The sequence below is a fragment of the Argopecten irradians genome, chromosome 1, assembly GCF_041381155.1.
Source record: "Argopecten irradians isolate NY chromosome 1, Ai_NY, whole genome shotgun sequence".
Taxonomy (NCBI): domain Eukaryota; kingdom Metazoa; phylum Mollusca; class Bivalvia; order Pectinida; family Pectinidae; genus Argopecten; species Argopecten irradians.
In genome coordinates, this window is record NC_091134.1 from 7,872,919 (window position 1) to 7,894,001 (window position 21,083).

At 37.7% G+C, this 21,083-nt stretch overlaps 1 protein-coding gene across 1 annotated transcript in view; it reads left to right on the forward strand.

Moving 5' to 3' along the window:
• Nucleotides 1-21,083, forward strand: part of LOC138316560 (protein SCO1 homolog, mitochondrial-like) — an 81,748-nt gene that overhangs the window by 43,062 nt on the left and 17,603 nt on the right. The window contains exon 5 of the mRNA XM_069258244.1: nt 4,233-4,325. Within this exon, the coding sequence (XP_069114345.1) occupies nt 4,233-4,325 (93 nt within the window). The remainder of the gene's footprint in view (nt 1-4,232; nt 4,326-21,083) is intronic.

The following is a 21,083-nucleotide window of genomic DNA, read 5'->3' on the forward strand; positions in this document are numbered from 1 at the left end:
TGGGTCATTTTATTGTTCGTTCTTTAAATTATGGGTACATAAGGGGGGAGCTATTTGTCACACAACGACATGGAGTAATAACTTGTATTACAAAGAAAAACAATTAAACCGCGTCAGTATATAAAAAATTGGAGGCCAATAACTTTCTTAAAAATTGTTTATAAAATTGGGTCTGGGGTAATTGCAAATAGATTAAAATCAATATTCCAGGTATGGTTCTAATGATAGACTTTGAAAAAGCTTTTGATTCAGTTTCATGGAAATTCATAGAAAAAGTATTATATTTTTTTGGTTTTAGAAATTCTATTAGAAATTGCGTTAAACTTTTTAATAATAACGCAGGGGCTTCTGTTAACCTAGGGGGGATTTTTCACCATTTTTCAGAATACAGAGAGGCTGTAGACAAGGGGATCCATGCAGTTTCACCATACATTTTTATTTTATGTGCGGAATTCCTAGCAATTTGCTTCAGAAACAACAAATTCATCAAAGGAATAGAAATTAATAACACAGATATTTTATTATTGCAATATGCTGATGATACTTATCTTACATTAGACGGTACAGAAAAATCACTGAAGGAATCAATAAATGAATTAAATAGTTTTGCGTCAATCTCAGGTTTAAAAATAGATATTGATAAGACTGAAATAGTATGGATTGGAAGTAAAAAATATAGTCAAGACAAATTTTTACCAGAGTTAAATCTGAAATGGGGAAAAGAAAAATTTAAACTATTAGGAATAGATTTTTGTGTGGATTTACATGAAATGATAAAATTGAATTTTGATAAAAAGGTAAGGAAACTTAAAAATACTGTTAAAGCTTGGAATAGACGGAATCTAACTCCAACAAGTAAAGTCCATCTGATCAAATCACTAATGATTTCACTTTTCAACCTTTTATTTATTTCACTACCAAATCCAGGAGATAAAGTGATACAAAAATAAACTCTATTTTATTTGAATTTTTGTGGCAAAGCAAAATAGATAAAGTTGAAAGAGATGTAATAACTCAGGATGATGCTTATGGATGACTGAAAATGATCAATATTCAAAATTGTGTTGACTCTTTAAAACTTGGATGGATTAAGCGTCTTTATCGATCTTGTGGGAAATGAAAAACACTTTTAAGGAAGTCGGTAGATCTAAATAAGCTTTTGAACATTGGAGGTAATAATATAGACAAATGTCAAGGAAATATTAGTAATACCTTTTGGAAAGATGTACTAAATGCATGGATAAGATTGGATACTTCAGATAATATGAAGGTGGTGAAAGGGAGATCACTCTTGCTTACACTAGTTTGGCATAATAAAAATATACTTATTGGCGGTAGAACAGCATTTTATTCCCAATGGTATGAAAAAGGTATATATGTTCTTGGTAATTTCTTCAAGGATATATCTTCTATCACTTTACTCTCTTTTAATGAGTTTGTTCAAAAATATAATATAAACACTGACATTCTTAAATATAATGGAATAATTACTGCTGTAAGGAAATGTTTACAAATTTTAATGACAAAGAATATAACCTCAACCGACCAATTGCACCAAACAACATTGCAATATTTTTAGCTTACCTGGCCCGAAGGGCCGGCGAGGTTATGTAATGGCGCGGCGTCCGTCGTCCGTCCGTCTGTCCGTCCGTCGTCTGCCTGTCAACATTTCCCTTAAATCTCTACTTGTCCTAGAGTTCCAAATTTGGCCACAAACATCCTTGGGGGAAGGGGAACAGAACTTGTATTAATTTTTGCTCTGACCCCCCCCAGGGGCAGGAGGGGTGCGGCCCAGTAGGGGAAATAGAGGTAAATCCTATAAATCGCTACTTGTCCTAGAGTTCTGCATGAATTATAACCAAAGTTGGCCACAAACATCCTTGGGGGAAGAGGAACAGAACTTGTATAAATTCTGGTTCTGACCCCCGGGGGCAGGAGGGGCGGAACTTGTATAAATTTTGGCCCTGAGCCCCCGGGGGCAGGAGGGGCGGGGCCAAATAGAGGAGATAGAGATAAATCCTATAAATCGCTACATGTTTTAAAGTTCTGCATGGATTGGAATTAAATTTAGCCACAAACATCCTTGGGGAAAGGGGAATAGTACTTGTATAAATTTTGGCTCTGACCCCCCGGGGCAGGAGGGGCGGGGCCAAATAGGGGTGATAGAGATAAATCATATAAATCGCTACTTGTCTTAGGGTTCTGCATGGATTGGAATTAAATTTGGCCAGAAACATCCTTGGGGACAGGGGAATAGAACTTATATAAATTTTGGTTCCGACCCCCCCCCCCCCCGGGGGCAGGAGGGGCGGGGCCCAAGAGGGGAGATAGAGGTAAATCCTATAAATCGCTACTTGTGCTAGAGTTCTGCATGGATTGTGACCAAATTCGGAGGCAAACATCCATGAGAAAAGGGGAGCAGAACTTGTATAAATTTTGGCTCTGACTCCATGGGGGCAGAAGGGGTGGGGCCCAATAGGGGAATTTGAGGTAAATCCTATAAATCGCTACTTGTCCTAGAGTTCTGCATGAATTATAACAAAAGTTGGCCACAAACATCCTTGGGGGAAGAGGAACAGAACTTGTATAAATTTTGGCCCTGAGCCCCTGGGGGCAGGAGGGGCGGGGCCAAATAGGGGAGATAGAGATATATTCTATAAATCGCTACTTGTCTTAAGGTTCTGCATGGATTGGAATTAAATTTGGCCAGAAACATCCTTGGGGACAGTGGAATAGAACTTGTATAAATTTTGGTTCTGACCCCCCGGGAGCAGGAGGGACGGGGCCCAAGAGGGGGAAATAGAGGTAAATCCTATAAATCGCTACTTGTCCTAGAGTTCTGCATGGATTGTGACCAAATTTAGAGGCAAACATCCATGAGAAAAGGATAATAGAACTTGTATAAATTTTGGCTCTGACTCCACGAGGGCAGGAGGGGTGGGGCCCAATAGGGGAAATAGAGGTAAATCCTATAAATCGCTACTTGTCCGAGAGTTCTGCATGGCTTGTGACCATATTTGGCCACAAACATCATTGGGGGAAGGGAAACAGAACTTGTATAACTTTTTGCTTTGACCCCCTGGGGGTAGGAGGGGTGGGGCCCAATAGGGAAATTAGAGGTAAATATTCAAATTCCTTCAGAAAAGAATCAATGAATCTGTATTCAGAACATTACTTGGCGTTACAAACCATGTGAGCAATACAGGCCCTCTGGGCTTCTTGTTTTTTAAAATATTTTTCAAACTATATTATATACATACCTTCTATGGTCTTTTTAAGTCATCTGACCCGAAGGGTCAGGATGACCTATATATCGTCATGTTTCTTCCGTCGTCGCTGTGCGCCGTGCGCCGTGCGTTAACTTTTCACACTTTGAACTTCTTTTCAAGTTCTTCAACTATGATCCAAGATGGCCGCCACAGCCACCATCTTGAAAAAACATTTTGAACTTCTTCTCAAATTCTACCGCTGCAATTTGGCTGAAACTTTCATGATATGATACTGACAAAGTGTTGTTATTTTTCGGGTCGATCCGAAATCTAATTAATTTCCTATATGATTATTGCCAAGGTAGTAAAATGACCGTTAAGTCCCTTGGGCCTCTTGTTTTCTGTTTTTGTTTTTATCTTAAACCCAGTATGATTGAGAGACAGGAAGTTAAAGTGATTAAGTTGAATTAGTAATGATCACAGAATCGAAAGAAAATGTTGGTGAGGAAGTATATATGATTGTGTGTAATTATTATATATTTATTTACTGTATTAATGAAATGACAGTTTGGAAAAATAAAAGAATTACAAAAACAAAAACAAAAAAACCAAACAAAAAAAACCCAAAAAAACATGGAATAAAGTATCCAACATCAACCAAAACATCGGTAACAATATCCCAACATCAACAAAAACATTGGATACAGTATTTCAACATCATCAAAAACATGAGTTACAATATCCCAACATGAACAAAAACATTCGTTACAGTTAACTAAAAAATGGTATACAGTATCCACATATCAACAACAACATAGGTTATACTATCCCAATTCGAAATAATACATAGAAATGAGAAATAAAAATCATGAAAGATTTGTCGGATATCACAAAAGGAAGCTAACATATAGTAGTGAGACCTATTTTATTTACTGAACGAAATAGTGAGACCCACTTAATGTTTGCATGAATATTTATGTTTTATGCCTTTATTGATGATATCTATTTTGTTGATGTGAACAGATCGACGGATTGACATTCCAAACATACAGCCCCTTTTCGTTACCATTGACCCAGATCGAGACACACCAAAGGTCATCAAGAAATACTGTAAAGGTAAACCTGTAAATTAGCACATGGACCTTAAATAGTATATATTCCTGGTGGAATTGTTAATTGATTTGTATGACTTGAAAATATTTGTGAATGTAAGCAGCATTTTTACCTCACCTAGACCGAAGGGCTAGTGACCTTCTGTCATGGCGCGGCGTCCACCATCCGTTCATCCGTCCGTTAACATTTCCTTTAAAACACTAATACTAGTAGTCATAGAGTTCTGCATAGATTCTTATCAAATTTGGTCAGAAACATCCTTGTGGGAAGGGGAACGGAGTTTGTATAAAATTTGATTCTGACCCCCCAGGCGCAGGGGGGAGGGGGGGGGGGGTAGGGGCGGGTCCCAATAGGGGAAATAGAGGTAAATCCTTTAAATCGCTACAAGGCATAGAGTTTTGCATTGATTCTAACCAAATTCGCTCAAAAACATCCCCTGCTTGGGGTAAGGGGAAAAGAGGTTGTATAAATATTGGCTCTGACCCTTGGAGCAGACAGAGTAGGGCCCAATAGGGAATTTAGAGGTACATGTTCAAATTCCTTCATATAGAAACAATGATCCTGTATTCAAAACATTACTTTGCATTACAAACCAGGTGAGCAATACAGGCCCTCTTGGCCTCTTGTTTAGGTCATCTGATACAATCCATTCCCTTTTGACAAGGTAGCAGTGTAAATAGAAACTGGAGGGAGAGAAAGATTAAGCATAACACAATAAAAAGTGTAATAAGTGTTTTATACCCATTACAACTCCTTTAGAAATAAATGAACTTGGAAATTGCTATGTTTTCTTGACCCAGATATGCTGAAACGGGGGATTTTCTTCAAACTTGGTGACAAGATTAAATGCCTTAAGGGCTTAGCCAATATCGATCGTTACTGTCGATGGACCTTACTTAGCTGAGTTTTGGTCCTTTGATTTACTAAAAAAGTCATTTTCTGCCATTTCTTCAATCAGTATCTTTTACCCCATAATATATTATGTTCAAATGAATGACCTTGACCTTCATTCAAGGTGACAGGGTTCAAATCGATTAGCAATGTTTTTCTTAAATGAAGATGCAATTCAAGGGTTTTTTTTTTCAAATAGACCTGTCATAGTTAGTGCTGTGACACACAATCCCACCAAGATGGACCCTGCACACATCAAGTTTAAAGATATTACCTGGACATGGTAATGCACAGAAGATACAAATAAATTTAGGGCCACAAAACAAATTGGAGTAGAAAAAAACCTCAAAATAAAAGTACACTGAAAATAGTCATGCCTTATGAAAAGTACTCTGAACATTTCTCATACCATGTGAATAATTCTAAGTCCAAAAAATGTACAAAAAAAGTTCTCTGTAAAATGTTTTAGTCAAAAAAAACCACTACACAAGAAAGTACTCTGCAAAATGACTAAGTCCGAGAAAAGTACAAAAAAGTACTCTGCAAAATTTCAGAGTCCCAAAAAAGTACAAAAAAGTACTTTGCCCTGATGGTGTGTCCGGAAAAGTACTAAAAAACATACTTTTTAGGTCACCTGAGACGAAGTCTCAAGTGACCTATTCTAATCGCCTTTTGTCCGTCGTCGTGCGTCGTGCGTCGTATGTCCGTAAACAATTTACATTTTCGACTTCTTCTCCAAAACTGCTGAAGCAATTTCAATGAAATTTTGCACAAACCTTCTAAGGCATAAGGCCAATCAAAATTATGAATTATATGGTCCCCACCCCCCAGGGAGCTTCTTGTGGGAAGGGGAACGGAGTTTGTATAAAATTTGATTCTGACCCCCCAGGCGCAGGGGGGGGGGGGTAGGGGTGGGTCCCAATAGGGGAATTAGAAGTAAATCCTTTAAATCGCTACAAGGCATAGAGTTTTGCATTGATTCTAACCAAATTCGCTCAAAAACATCCCCTGCTTGGGGGAAGGGGAAAAGAGGTTGTATAAATATTGGCTCTGACCCTTGGAGCAGACAGAGTAGGGCCCAATAGGGAATTTAGAGGTACATGTTCAAATTCCTTCATATAGAAACAATGATCCTGTATTCAAAACATTACTTTGCATTACAAACCAGGTGAGCAATACAGGCCCTCTTGGCCTCTTGTTTAGGTCATCTGATACAATCCATTCCCTTTTGACAAGGTAGCAGTGTAAATAGAAACTGGAGGGAGAGAAAGATTAAGCATAACACAATAAAAAGTGTAATAAGTGTTTTATACCCATTACAACTCCTTTAGAAATAAATGAACTTGGAAATTGCTATGTTTTCTTGACCCAGATATGCTGAAACGGGGGATTTTCTTCAAACTTGGTGACAAGATTAAATGCCTTAAGGGCTTAGCCAATATCGATCGTTACTGTCGATGGACCTTACTTAGCTGAGTTTTGGTCCTTTGATTTACTAAAAAAGTCATTTTCTGCCATTTCTTCAATCAGTATCTTTTACCCCATAATATATTATGTTCAAATGAATGACCTTGACCTTCATTCAAGGTGACAGGGTTCAAATCGATTAGCAATGTTTTTTCTTAAATGAAGATGCAATTCAAGGGTTTTTTTCAAATAGACCTGTCATAGTTAGTGCTGTGACACACAATCCCACCAAGATGGACCCTGCACACATCAAGTTTAAAGATATTACCTGGACATGGTAATGCACAGAAGAAACAAATAAATTAAGGGCCACAAAAAAAAAATTGGAGTAGAAAAAAACCTCAAAATAAAAGTACTCTGAAAATAGTCATGCCTTATGAAAAGTACTCTGAACATTTCTCATACCATGTGAATAATTTGCCGTGATGGTGTGTCCGGAAAAGTACTAAAAAACATGCTTTTAGGTCACCTGAGACGAAGTCTCAAGTGACCTATTCTAATCGCCTTTTGTCCGTCGTCGTGCGTCGTGCGTCGTCCGTCGTGCGTCGTGCGTCGTCCGTCGTATGTCCGTAAACAATTTACATTTTCGACTTCTTCTCCAAAACTGCTGAAGCAATTTCAATGAAATTTTGCACAAACCTTCTAAGGCATAAGGCCAATCAAAATTGTGAATTATATGGTCCCCACCTCCCAGGAAGCTTCTTCTTCTCCACTCACAGATGTGATAGAATTAAATACTCTTCATAGATAGAAAGGTCCTAAGGTCCTTAGGACAAGGGGCGGGGCCCAATAGGGATAATAGAGGTAAATCCTTTAAATCGCTACTTGTCCTAGAGTTCTGCATGGATTGTAACCAAATTTGGCCACAAACATCCTTGGGGGAGGGGGAAGAGAACTTGTATAGATTTTGGCTCTGACACCCTGGGGGCAAGACGGATGGGGCCCAATAGGGGAAATAGACGTAAATCCTATAAATAGGGCCCAATAGGGGATTTAGAGGTTAATATTAAAATTCCTTCAGAAAAGAAACAATGAACCTGTATTCAGATCATTACTTGTCATAAAAAACCAGGTGAGCGATACAGGCCCTCTGTGCCTCTTGTTTGTAAAAGCATGCTTTTTTGTAATTTATACATTTGTACATATATTGGATTTTTTGGTCCTGATATGTATTTGTTGTTCTATTGTGGTCATTTTGATACCTCATTTGTCTACTTCGGTTGAAAAATGTTAATGTTATGACTATTTTTCAATTTTTAGTGAAATTCGAGATGGCGGCCATCTTGATGACGTCATAACCGGAAGTTCATCCCAACTTATGCAATGTTAACATTTTGATTTGTGATCAGTGGGTCATAAGGGTTCAGAAAAATATTGGTTCGGAGGTTTGGGGGGTTGTGTGCATGTGGGACCCTCCTAGCCCATGGCCTATATGCTTTTCTGTACTTTATTTCGATATGGGTAATTGAGAACTTGCTTAATTCGAACACTCGGATAACTTGGAAGTTTTATCTCGGTCCCTTCGAGTTTGCATTAACCTAGCTAGTTCCACTGTAGTATTGTCAAGACAATTAGCATAAAGTAAGCCAATCTATGACCTTATCCTCGCTCGTAATTTGCATAAAGATTGTAGCCATATACATAATATCCGGTCCTAGAGGGTAACACTAAAGAAAGGATCATGCATGTCAATATCGATATCATTTTGTAAATATGTTCCGGTAAACAAGTGATGTTACCAAATCAATTAGGAATCTAGAAAATAACGTAAAATAAATGCATTATAACTAGATCTATATGGAGAACTAATTATATCTATATCACTGACATGCGCTAATAAAGTAACAGGTACGATATTCTGCACACTCCTTTGCGAAGAACTCCGGAAGAAGTTTTTGTTTTGTATCTAAAAATTATATTAATGGAAAGGAGGTGTTGCATGGCCGCCCACGATCGATTTTTAATTTTTTGGTGCAAATACATCAATCGGCACATAATTCGTATCAGAACAGTACTAATTCTATGGATAGATTATTCATGCGACTACAGCGCCACCTTTTGTAAGTTTTACGTCCTATTCCTTCTTGGGCGCCTTTAATGTATGATATTAAGGCATACAAAACCAAAAGATAAATTATTTTGGTCTTCATTAGATCTGTTGGGGTTTTCTTGCAATTTCCAGTTTTGCTCTTAATTTTTCATGAAAATAGAGGAATTTCATTTTTTTATTAGTTTTTAATAAATCCTCATATAATAATGACAAACCCCGAGTACCCTAAAATTTTAGCAATCAAAAATATCTTCGTATATCATTTATTGACTCACGAAAATATTGTGTGTCGATGAATTACTGGGTATGCCGACATTTTTGCACTTTTGTACGTCTACCCCCTTTATTTCTTACCCAATATCAAAGTACTGATAATACTGATAGTTAAAAATGTTAAATGATAGCTGTCCTTCTCTCGGCTCTATCATGTATCAAAAGCCGCTTTAGCGACGTCATACTTGAGTAAAACGTATCCCATGTAAGTTGGTGTACCAAAGTTCGGTCAAACTGACATGTATACAGTATTGACATTTGACCTTCATCTAAATAAAAAATGTTTTGCATACATATCACAAAATGTTAATTTTAGGGCCATATATTGAACTAGACAATATGTTAAATAAGGTCAACATGATCTATATTTCCTACACCAATCGTCAGAAGTATTTCTGTCCTCATGGGTTTATTTTACTTATTAATAAGCAAATGTTACGTTTAGCGTATCATGGTATATCGGTGTAACTTATATGTTGACATGTCATGGATAACTGGGATTTCATTCGTAAGTCAAAAAGCCCATGTCCGACTATTATTCACGCAGTAAAACATGGTCAAACTATACAGTAATGGAAAAAAAGAATCCAGTGGACTGAAATTGCTTAAATTTTTGGGGCACCAAATAAGATATTGCACTCTAGGTACTTTTCAATTGACGTTCTTGGTGTCTGGTATATTTAAAAAATGTTACCAATGAAAGTAGGTAAAGTAAACAAATCATGCGGAATACTACAGGCCCACTATCTGAGTTCTTTAGGCCTTTCACATATTGAAAAGCTGTTTGAAATTTTTCATATATTTGACCTGCTGAAGCTCTTTATTCCAGCATACTGCAAGGCGTCTTAGTTATTGTCAAGAAGTTGTTTATGTTTGCCAATTAGAACCCTGTGACCTTCAATTAACGTCAATGTCATTAATTTGACAAACAACTTTGTAGCCCTTTATTTAAGAATATGTTAGGTCTAACATCATGTTTCGATGCCTTTCAATTATTGAGAAGAAGTCGTTTGAGTGAAAAGTTTATGAACGAAGGCGCACGAAGTACGATCACTAAAGGTCACCCTGACCTATCGGGCAAGATGATTTAGGAAATTTGCACTTCATCCAAACATGTTACATGTACAATATCAGGTCTCTAGTCCTCTTAGTTATTCACAAGAAGTCGTTTAAAGATTTAAGTCTATTTGACTCATGTGACCATGAAGGTAGGTTAAGGTCATTCATTTAAAAAAACTTGGTAGTCGTTTAAGCTATCATTCTACAGTCCCAATATCAGATTCCAATGCCTCTTAGTTATTCACAATAAGTCGTTCAAAGTTTTTAGCCTATTTGACCCTTGTAATTTAAATGAACTTGGTAGTCTTTCATGTCAGCATACCACAGGCCTTATATCAGGTATCTAGGCATCTTATTTATTCACAAGAAATCTTTTAAAGATTTAGCCTTTTTGAATTCTGTGACCTTTAATGAAGGTCAAGGTAATTAATTTCCACAGACATGGTGGCTCATCATTCCAGCATTCTACATGCCTAATATCAGTTTCTTGGGCCTTTCGGATATTGAGAAGAAGTCGTTTGAATGAAAAGTTTATACGAACGACGAAATGCGAACAGCGCACGACAATGGACAAAGCATGGTGACTATAGGTCATACTGACCCTTCGGCCTTCGGGTTGGATGACCTTATGACATTAAAATGAAACGCGGTCCTGCAGGTAGGGCGTAAGAATTGTACCTACTGCCCCTATTGCATGATCATAAAAGGCGACTAAATTTAGGATCGTATCATAGCATCTCTTCTTCCTAACTTAATTTATACTTCCTAACGTCTTCCTTGACACCGCCGTACATTTGGCTTTCGGTTGAGAGCTCGCCCCTGTGACGTATGCTCTGGGTTCTGTCACCTGGCCGAGACACACCCTGCTTAGCGCTCAGCATTAAGAGAGTAGGACGACTGGTTCGCCTGCTGTCAATATAATGTGACTGGGTGGGAATGTGTTGCTTGGTATCTTCGGCGGCATGTTTCAGTGATATAGCACTATGAAAAGGGCAAGAGTTCCACTATAGAAGAAGACACAACATTAATATACCGCAGTCTCCCATATCGCACACTACGCACTTCATACACTCAGGACACTGCATAAATAGGATGCCGTCCCTACATGATCCTGGCTGTTCATAGGACGTTGATTTAATCAAACAAACAATGAAAACAATTTTATAGAGTCAAAGAATGCAGGAATCGGTCTACCGCGAAATTAAACTGGTTGATTCGCTGATTTTCACTGACGTACTACTACAGCTATAGTCATTTAAGGACGGCATCCCGTGTATGTCCTTTCATATATTCTATGGTGTTGCCCCATCAAAGGACCGAACCAAGATATTTCATCAAAGATTTTTTCCTAAAATTAATTTAGTCACAATAGTATTTTTAAAAAAAATAGTGGATCTGATATAAACGTTGACCGACCGATTCTAATATAAACTAATTGATATAGGTACTCCGGTCTCCTTTTGTTCTAAGAAGTTAGACGAAAATATCTAGCAAAATGAAGCTGCTAGAAAGCATGCACTTTCATGAAGAATGTTGGATGAGAAAAAAACTTATAACTTGTAATCAGTACCTGGTAAACTTTTGATGGTATTATTCGTGATACCTATAGGTTACTAAAGGTAAAATGAGACATCTGATTGACGCCAGCGAAAAAAGTACCAGATTTAGTCGCCTTTTACGATCACTAACGCCCTACCTGACACGATGGCAACATTGATGGTTCCCTTTAACCAGGTATGCCAGGTAAAAGGCCCAATGGACATTAAATTTACCAATGTTAATGTAGGGGGCACTGTAGTCATAATAATGGTCCAATCGGGTTCTAAGTATTATAAACATATGTGTATTAATGCAATTAACTAATCTAAATTCAAAAATCAAAAATTTATCGTGGGCGGATTTTCACCCTATATGCAACACCTCCTTTTATAAGTATTTCATATATTTAGCATATAACGCTGGATTATTCTGTAATTGGTTTCTCGATCGACACTTCGCAATCATCTGTTACGCTCGCGACGAGTCGTTTATCTTTTTTGTGCTGTTGTGTGAGTTGTCCAAAAACCAGATATATCAACATTTTCTGGTTATAGCGTAAGTACATTGTGATAACTATTGATATATATTTGTTCATTGAAAGAATACGAAATCGTATATATAAAGATATATGTTGTCATTGCACTCTTACTTATCGTAATCATGGACTAATATTTCGTCCGTCTGTCCGTCCGTTAACAATTTTTAAATCGCTATTTCTCAGAAAGGGATATCTATCTTTCTCAAATTCCGTATGTAGGTTCCCCTAGGGCCGTAGTTGTGTATATTACATTTTTGGACAAATCGGTGAACAAGATGGCTGCCAGGCAACCATCTTGGATTTTGATAGTTAAAGTTTGTCATCGCTACTTTTCAAAAAGAACTGAAGGGATCTTTATCAAATTTCATACATAGGTTCCCCTAGGGCACTAGTTATGCATATTGCATTTTGGGACCAATCGGTGATCAAGATTGCCACGAGGCAGCCATCTTGGATTTTGATAGTTAAAAGTTTGTTATCGCAATTTCTCAGAAAGTAATGAAGGGATCTCTCTCAAATTTTATATAAAGGTTCCCCTAGGGCACTAGTTATGCTTATTGCATGTATGGACCAATTGGTCAACAAGATGGCTGCCAGTAAGCCATCTTGGATTTTGATAGTTAGTTTGTTACCGCTATTTCTCAGAGAGTACTAAAGGGATCTCACTCAAATTCCACATGTGAGTTCCCCTAGAGCGCTTGTTGTGCATTGCATTTTGAGACTGATCGGTCAATAAGATGGCCACCAGGCAAACATCTTGGATTTTAATAGTTAAAGTTTGTTATCGCTATTTTTCCGAAAGTGCTGAAGGGATCTATCTCAAATTTCACATGCGGGTTTCCCTAGGGACCTAGTTACATGTATGCATATTGCATTTTGGGACTGATCGGTCAACAAGATGGCCACCAGGCAACCATCTTTGATTTTAATAGTTAAAGTTTGTTAACGCTATTTTTCCGAAAGTGCTGAAAGGATCTCTCAAATTTCACATGTCGGCTTCCCTAGGGATTGGTGTTGGGGGGTGTCCCCCGGGAGAAAACGATTTAGAATGGCTAAGGTGAGTTTTACGATGTATTTTGATGATTATAAATCGATCTTAACATGGTATTTTTTTTCGATTTAAAGTTACCTGAATTTAAAAATGATAATTGCAAATGTCGTTATATCATTATGCAACCCTGCTTGATCTGAACATACCGGCTTCACACCGTCGGCACATTGTTGTGTAACTCAAAACAATAATAAATTATTTTTGCTAAGACATACATGTATAAACATATATATCTTTTATGAGTCATTTTTTAAAAAAGTAGAATCCCTTGATAGACGTTTTTAGTCTAGTTCATGAGTATTGATTTTTTATTATTAAAAGGTTGAACATTACGTGCTTGAACGTTTTAGGAAATGCATCGCGCAGCGGAAAAAATTCTAAAATGAAGTACAAAAATTGTGCAGGAGGACCGTTTATTCTTCCAAATGTGCATTTTTAGAACATTTTTATCTCTGGTTTAAATATCGCCAAACACAAGGACGTACATTCTTTTAGATGACTTGTATACAAATTTGATTCAATATTTTTTAAAGTGAGATGATTCTGAAGATTACTACGTAACGTAACCACCCACCCCAGAACGAATATACGTACCCACCCTACTATACTTTTCGGGCTGGTACGAAATGGTACCTATATGTCCTAGTGGAGCACTACCTCAGAACTCACTCGAGCATAATTTTCTATACTTTTTGGTAGGTTTCTAATTATTTTTAACGTACACATGCATTTAGATATTTTTTGTCCAAAACAAACATAACGACCATGAGGCGTCAAATTCATAATTTGTAGATTTGCTGTGTAATTTTCCTTCTAAAAGGAACATATTTATTGTGAAAAAATGACTCGCTGTGAATTTGATATTTTATACGGTTCATTTTATTGTGTAGTAGGTAAGTGAGATAAAACAAGTACGATGTCTTTACTCCATTAGCAGTTATAGGCACCAACTGTAGCTCTAAAGACGACACCTTTATCTAAACTGTCTTAAAGATAATTCTATTTGATAAAAAAAATATCGGTTAACAGGAATGCATCACAGTTGCGTTAGAATATTGACGAAACAATAATCCCCGATTGCTAAAAATAGGTTTATGAAAATCACAGGTAGGTGTATGCAAGTATTGATAGTGATGAGCTACGTTGCCTCGCAGAGGATCGATTATGTCACGCACCAAATATGTCAATACATTTCCTGATACTGAAATGCGGATATTTTAGGTGTCCGATAACTAATGACTACGAATGACTGCGTCTTAGTCTTGAAAGGAAAACACACTTCATTTTAGCTTGAACAATTGCAAAGTCATAAATCATGACACATATTCTTTATTATTCGAGTAAAGTACTCTATGTCACTATTTTTCATTTCAAAATTTTGATCTTTGCTAAGTTAAAAGTTGACGGGCTGAGACTGCTGGACCCGCGGGCAACTTTCATAGGTCGCTGCGCAGGTATAATGGAGTTTGTTGTGACAGTGTTTTTAGCATTAACTTTGAAATATATTTCTCTTTTCTTTAGACTTTAGATTATGAATATTGTAACTGTACTCAATGGACGTGTATTTGACATTTATTAATTTGCGTCTTCGCTGTACATACGATACATTCACAATATTATAAAGAGTTATAGTAGATTTTGCAATGTTCGTTTTGAATATACAGCACTTGTTCTATAATATGCATAACTTGGACAAACAATGTTGTTAAATCATCCATTCAAGAAATGTACATAATTTCTTTGATCAAAACAAATAACGTACGTTATCAGAAACATATCTAAAACTTATGCTATATTTCTAACGCAATAATCAATCAACTTGAAATACATAATATGTTGAAAAATATTTAACCAAAAATTTACAGAGTAATTAACTCTTTGTACAGTGTAGTTAAACTATGACCTATTCAAACACAACCCTTTATGTAAATAATTGCAAAGACGACAGAGAAATGGAAAGGAATTTTCAATAAATTTAAACAGTGAACTCTGGAGAAAAGGTATGGTAAATATAGAAACTGATAACTGTATACACCATGTTCAGTTGCACAGATCGCAAAGCACATGCGATGCGGTAGCGATATAGTCGACTACTATTGTGAGCCGTGCTCTCGTCATGGGTCGGTGATCAACGCACTAGCGAAGCAAGCCGACCGCCGGCTCACTGCGCTGCCGCCGTAGGGGGTCACTCGAGAACAATGGGGAAGTGGTATTTGCACAAAAAAGTAACGCTTTCGCGAAAAAATAACGTTTTCAACTTAATCGTAACGTGGTCACGTGAAAAATAACTTATTCTGTTGATGCTAACAAAGTTCCACATAAAACTAACGTCATATGCTGCCAACATAACAAGGGAAATTAAATTAATAACAATGCACAATAAATAATAGCATCAGTCACTAAAACTAACATCATTTATAAAAGACTAACGCGTGCAAAGATAAAGATAACCCAGTAGCAAAAATATAACATGTACTAGATAATAATAACATAGTATTAGTTAAAAATAACTAAAATTTTAATAATAACAGTAAAACAGATATAACTAACGTAAATATTGATATAATAACTAATTTGATTAAAATAACAGTTTGAGAACGAAAATAAACATAATAGGGCTATCAGTGAAGGGTGATGAGATCTAAGCGACATGCGACAATGTCAGGAAAGGGATAGCCATAAACAAAATACAAGTGACAACTAAAGAAGACAAACCTGAAAAATCTGGTAGTTTGACAATGGATGATCAACGTTATTAGATTTGCACTGCAGTTTTACATGACACGTAGGCCTACTGTACTAAACACTTTATTTACATTACCTAAGAGTTACTGTACACTTAGGGGGAAGGGGGCATAGGAACAAAAGGTTTTTAAAAATTAAAAGTACTGTATATCAAACACTCAACAGCCTCTTCAGTTTCGGTTTCGAGCATTTCAGAGATCAACTAAACTTTTAATTGATTTTTTTTACATCTTTTTTTATATTTATTCCAAAAAATGTTTTCTACTTGGATCCAACCAGTAGTTGTGACGGAACAGTAGTCGTGATTATGTGCATATTCTACTGTATGTCCAGATTTACGAAAGTCTGGAGCTGCTGACGAATACTTCATCATGGTTTTGTTTTGTTTATGTGGAAATAATAAGTTTCATGAGATTCAAAGAGTATTTTTCTCAAAACACAACGACTGTTCCTTCACGACTACTGGTAGGGTCCAAGTAGTTTGTCTAAAAAATGTCTCGGTCTTCTAGCCAATTCCGGAACAAACAATATTTTATAATTATTAAACAATAACATTTGGGAATAGATCTAAAAAAAATCATATATATATATCTCATTATACAACTACATTTGAAAAATTTAAGTCATATTGATTAAGGAGTCGTACTAATAAAAACATAATTTGCTTTTGAAACTTTTATTTTTGCTATAACTGCATTCTTTACATGTTCGCAGAATTTTATTTCTATTGTACTTTTGTACTTATCTACTTAATTACTTCTAATCTTTCTAAATGCAACCAATTCCTAACATTTGTACTCGTGAGACTCTCCCCTACTTCACCTTGATCTTTCCCAAGTTTAAAAAAATGTTAATAACATGAAATGTGAACACTGATAGAATTACTTCTTTGCCTTATAACATGAAATGATATTATACAAGTTTATACTTTTAAAACGATATGTTTAAGAAATGATTTTTATTTTTTGTTGTTTACTGGTGTGTAAACTGCATTTTTTGTACAGATATTTTAAATGACGCGCGTCATCTGTACAAAAATGCAGTTTACACACCAGTAAACAACAAAAAATTAAAAAAAAAAACATTCCTTATATTTACATTTCGACCGACCATTTCATTTAAATTTAGTGTTCCGGTGAAATAAAACTTCGTTTTTTCATTGTTATACGATTGATGGAACAGCTGAGTAATTGATGTAATCACGAAACAGCTGGCTCCAATTTGGCGGAAAAATGTGTCAAGTTCCGGGAGTAAATAAAATATAGTTCCACAATAACTTTAGCGTTTTAAATCCATTTATTAGCTCACCTGGTCCAAAGGACCGAGGTGAGCTTATGGGATACCGCAGCGTCCGGCATCCGTCGTCCGTCGTCCGGCGTCCGTCGTCCGTCGTCCGTCAACAATCGACTTCTTCTCCATAACCGCTGGTCGGATTTCAACAAAATTTAACTGGTAGCATCCTTATGGGTTACTAACTGAAAATTGTACAAATGATGGGGCTGACCCCACCGGGGGCCTGAGGGGCGGGGCCAAAAGGGGTCAATTTGGCTATTTCCATATAAACGACTTCTTCTCTGAAACCAAGCATGGGATAGCACCCATAATGCAATGGTAGCATCCTTATAGGGTGGGGATTCAAAATTGTACAAATGATGGGGCTGACTCCCCGGGGGCCTGAGGGGCGGGGTCAAATGGGGTCAATTTGGCTATTTCCATATAAACGACTTCTTCTCTGAAACTAAGCATGAGATAGCACTCATAATGCAATTGTAGTATCTTTATAGGGTGGGGATTCAAAATTGTACAAATGATGGGGCTGACTCCCGGGGGACCTGAGGGGCGGGGTCAAATGGGGTCAATTTGGCTATTTCCATATAAACGACTTTTTCTCTGAAACTAAGCATGAGATAGCACTCATAATGCAATTGTAGTATCGTTATAGGGTGGGGATTCAAAATTGTACAAATGATGGGGCTGACCCCCGGGGGGCCTGAGGCGCGGGGTCAAAAGGGGCCAATTTGGCTATTTCCATATAAACGACTTCTTCTCTGAAACTAAGCATGGTATAGCACCCATAATGCAATGGTAGCATCCTTATAGGGTGGGAATTCAAAATTGCGCAAATAGGGCTGACCCCCCGGTGGTCTGAGGGGCGGGGTCAAAAGCGGTCAATTTGGCTATTTCCATATAAATGACTTCTTCTCTGCAACTAAGCATGGCATAGCACCCATTATGCAATGGTAGCATCCTTATAGGGTGGGGATTCCAAATTGTGCAAACGATGGGGCTGACCCCCCGGGGCCTGAGGGGCGGGGTCAAAAGGGGTCAATTTGGCTATTTCCATATAAACGACTTCTTCTCTGAAACTATGCATGGTATAGCACCCATAATGCAATGGTAGCATCCTTATAGGGTGGGAATTCAAAATTGCGCAAATAGGGCTGACCCCTTGGGGGTCTGAGCGGCGGGGTCAAAAGCGGTCAATTTGGCTATTTCCATATAAATGACTTCTTCTCTGCAACTAAGCATGGCATAGCACCCATTATGCAACGGTAGCATCCTTATAGGGTGGGGATTCCAAATTGTGCAAATGATGGGGCTGACCCCCCCGGGGCCTGAGGGGCGGGGTGAAAAGTGGTCAATTTGGCTATTTCCATATAAACGACTTCTTCTCTGAAACTAAGCATGGTATAGCACCCATAATGCAATGGTAGCATCCTTATAGTGTTGTGATTCAAAATTGTGCAAATGATAGGGCTGACCCCCCCTCCCCGGAGCCTGAGGAGCGGGGTCAAAAGGGGTCAATTTGGCTATTTCTATATAAATGACTTCTTCTCTGCAATTAAGTATGAGATAGCACTCATAATGCAATTGTAGTATCGTTATAAGGTGGGGATTCAAAATTGCGCAAATAGGGCTGACCCCCTGGGGGTCTGAGGGGCGGGGTCAAAAGCGGTCAATTTGGCTATTTCCATATAAATGACTTCTTCTCTGCAACTAAGCATGGCATAGCACCCATTATGCAATGGTAGCATCCTTATAGGGTGGGGATTCCAAATTGTGCAAATGATGGGGCTGACCCCCACGGGGCCTGAGGGGCGGGGTCAAAAGGGGTCAATTTGGCTATTTCCATATAAACGACTTCTTCTCTGAAATTATGCATGGTATAGCACCCATAATGCAATGGTAGCATCCTTATAGGGTGGGAATTCAAAATTGCGCAAATAGGGCTGACCCCCCGGTGGTCTGAGGGGCGGGGTCAAAAGCGGTCAATTTGGCTATTTCCATATAAATGACTTCTTCTCTGCAACTAAGCATGACATAGCACCCATTATGCAATGGTAGCATCCTTATAGGATGGGGATTCCAAATTGTGCAAATAATGGGGCTGACCCCCCCCCGGGGCCTGAGGGGCGGGGTCAAAAGTGGTCAATTTGGCTATTTCCATATAAACGACTTCTTCTCTGAAACTAAGCATGGTATAGCACCCATAATGCAATGGTTGCATCCTTATAGTGTTGGGATTCAAAATTGTGCAAATGATAGGGCTGACCCCCCCTCCCCGGAGCCTGAGGAGCGGGGTCAAAAGGGGTCAATTTGGCTATTTCCATATAAATGACTTCTTCTCTGCAACTAAGCATGGTATAGCACCCATAATGCAATGGTAGCATCCTTGTAGGCTGGGGATTCCAAATTGAGCAATTGATAGGGCTGACCCCCGGGACCTGAGGGGCGGGGTCAAAAGTGGTCAATTTCCATATAAGTGACTTTTTCTCTGCAACTTAACATGGGATTGCGCTCATAATGCAATGGTTACATCCTTATAGGGTTTGGATTCAAAATTTTGCAAATGATGGGGCTGACCCCCCGGGGGCCTGAAGGGTGGGGTCAAAAGGGGTCATTTTAGCTATTTCCATATAAACGACTTCTTCTCTGCAACTAAGAATGGAAGAGCAATTATAATGCAATGGTAGCATCCTTATAGGGTTGGGATTTGAAATTGTACAAATGATAGGGCTTATCCCCTGGCCTTAAACGGCAATATATGCGAGGTCAAAAAGGTCAGTTAGGCTACTATTTTCATATAAATTACTTTGTCTCTGAACCTATGTATTGGATAGCATATTTGTATGGTATCAATAGCATCATTGTATGGTTGTGATTCAAAATTAAACTTTGGGAGTCAATTTTGCTTATTTTTTCTAATTGTCAGAGTCTTGTGAAAATTACTAGCAAAAACCAGGTGAGCGATACAGGCCCTCTGGGCCTCTTGTTCCATATGTTTTCATTTTTTATGTTTTTAATATTAACAAAATACTTTCCATTGCATTCAAACTGATGTTGATATCGAACCTTTGTCATGGCATATATTTTGGCCTAACCGGATGCGCATCCACATAAGGGCGGAAGTCAGTGTTTCGGTTTGTGTTCTTGTGCAGCGGCCCCTCTGCATGGAGACAAATGTAACTATGTGACTCTAGCACATTGATAACAATCAGACATACCAAAGTGATTCATAATATTGGGACCAACAGTCATGAAAAGAATGAAATGTCATCTCAGCTCACTGCATAATTATCAATTTCAGAGCTACTTACTAGTAAGTACAGTATTAAATTCACAAAAAGCAATCCAATAGAATGTCTTTTTCTGAAGGAAGGTGAAACTGTAGTTACTAAAGACTATTCAAACACCTGAGCTAGGTAATTGAGTTTTGATATTATGGGTGCTTTGATTTGAATGCTGATTTTTTTTTTGTCTTTGAAGTTTGAAGCATTCTAAATTTAAAACTGATAACTGCAGATTAATTCGATTCATTTTACTTTGCAGGTAACAAAATTTGCACAGAGCAATTTAAACGTACCATTTGGAGCAACAGTAATGAGTAAAAGAAAAAAAGAGTTTTACCCAAAAAATGTCATTGTGGCACTGAAGTTGCACCACTCAACTCTGATGAATTTATCAAAATTGTACTAGATACAGCCTTATTTGAAAATAAATATACTAATCCCATTGGATGATTGTTCAATACGTGATCAACAAAACATCCTGCCTACCATACAGTGAAAGTCGTCCAGATATGCTGAATGAGTTTTTCCATTTTGAGGATTTTTAGTGCGAGTGTACTCTTACTTTTATTTTCCTTGT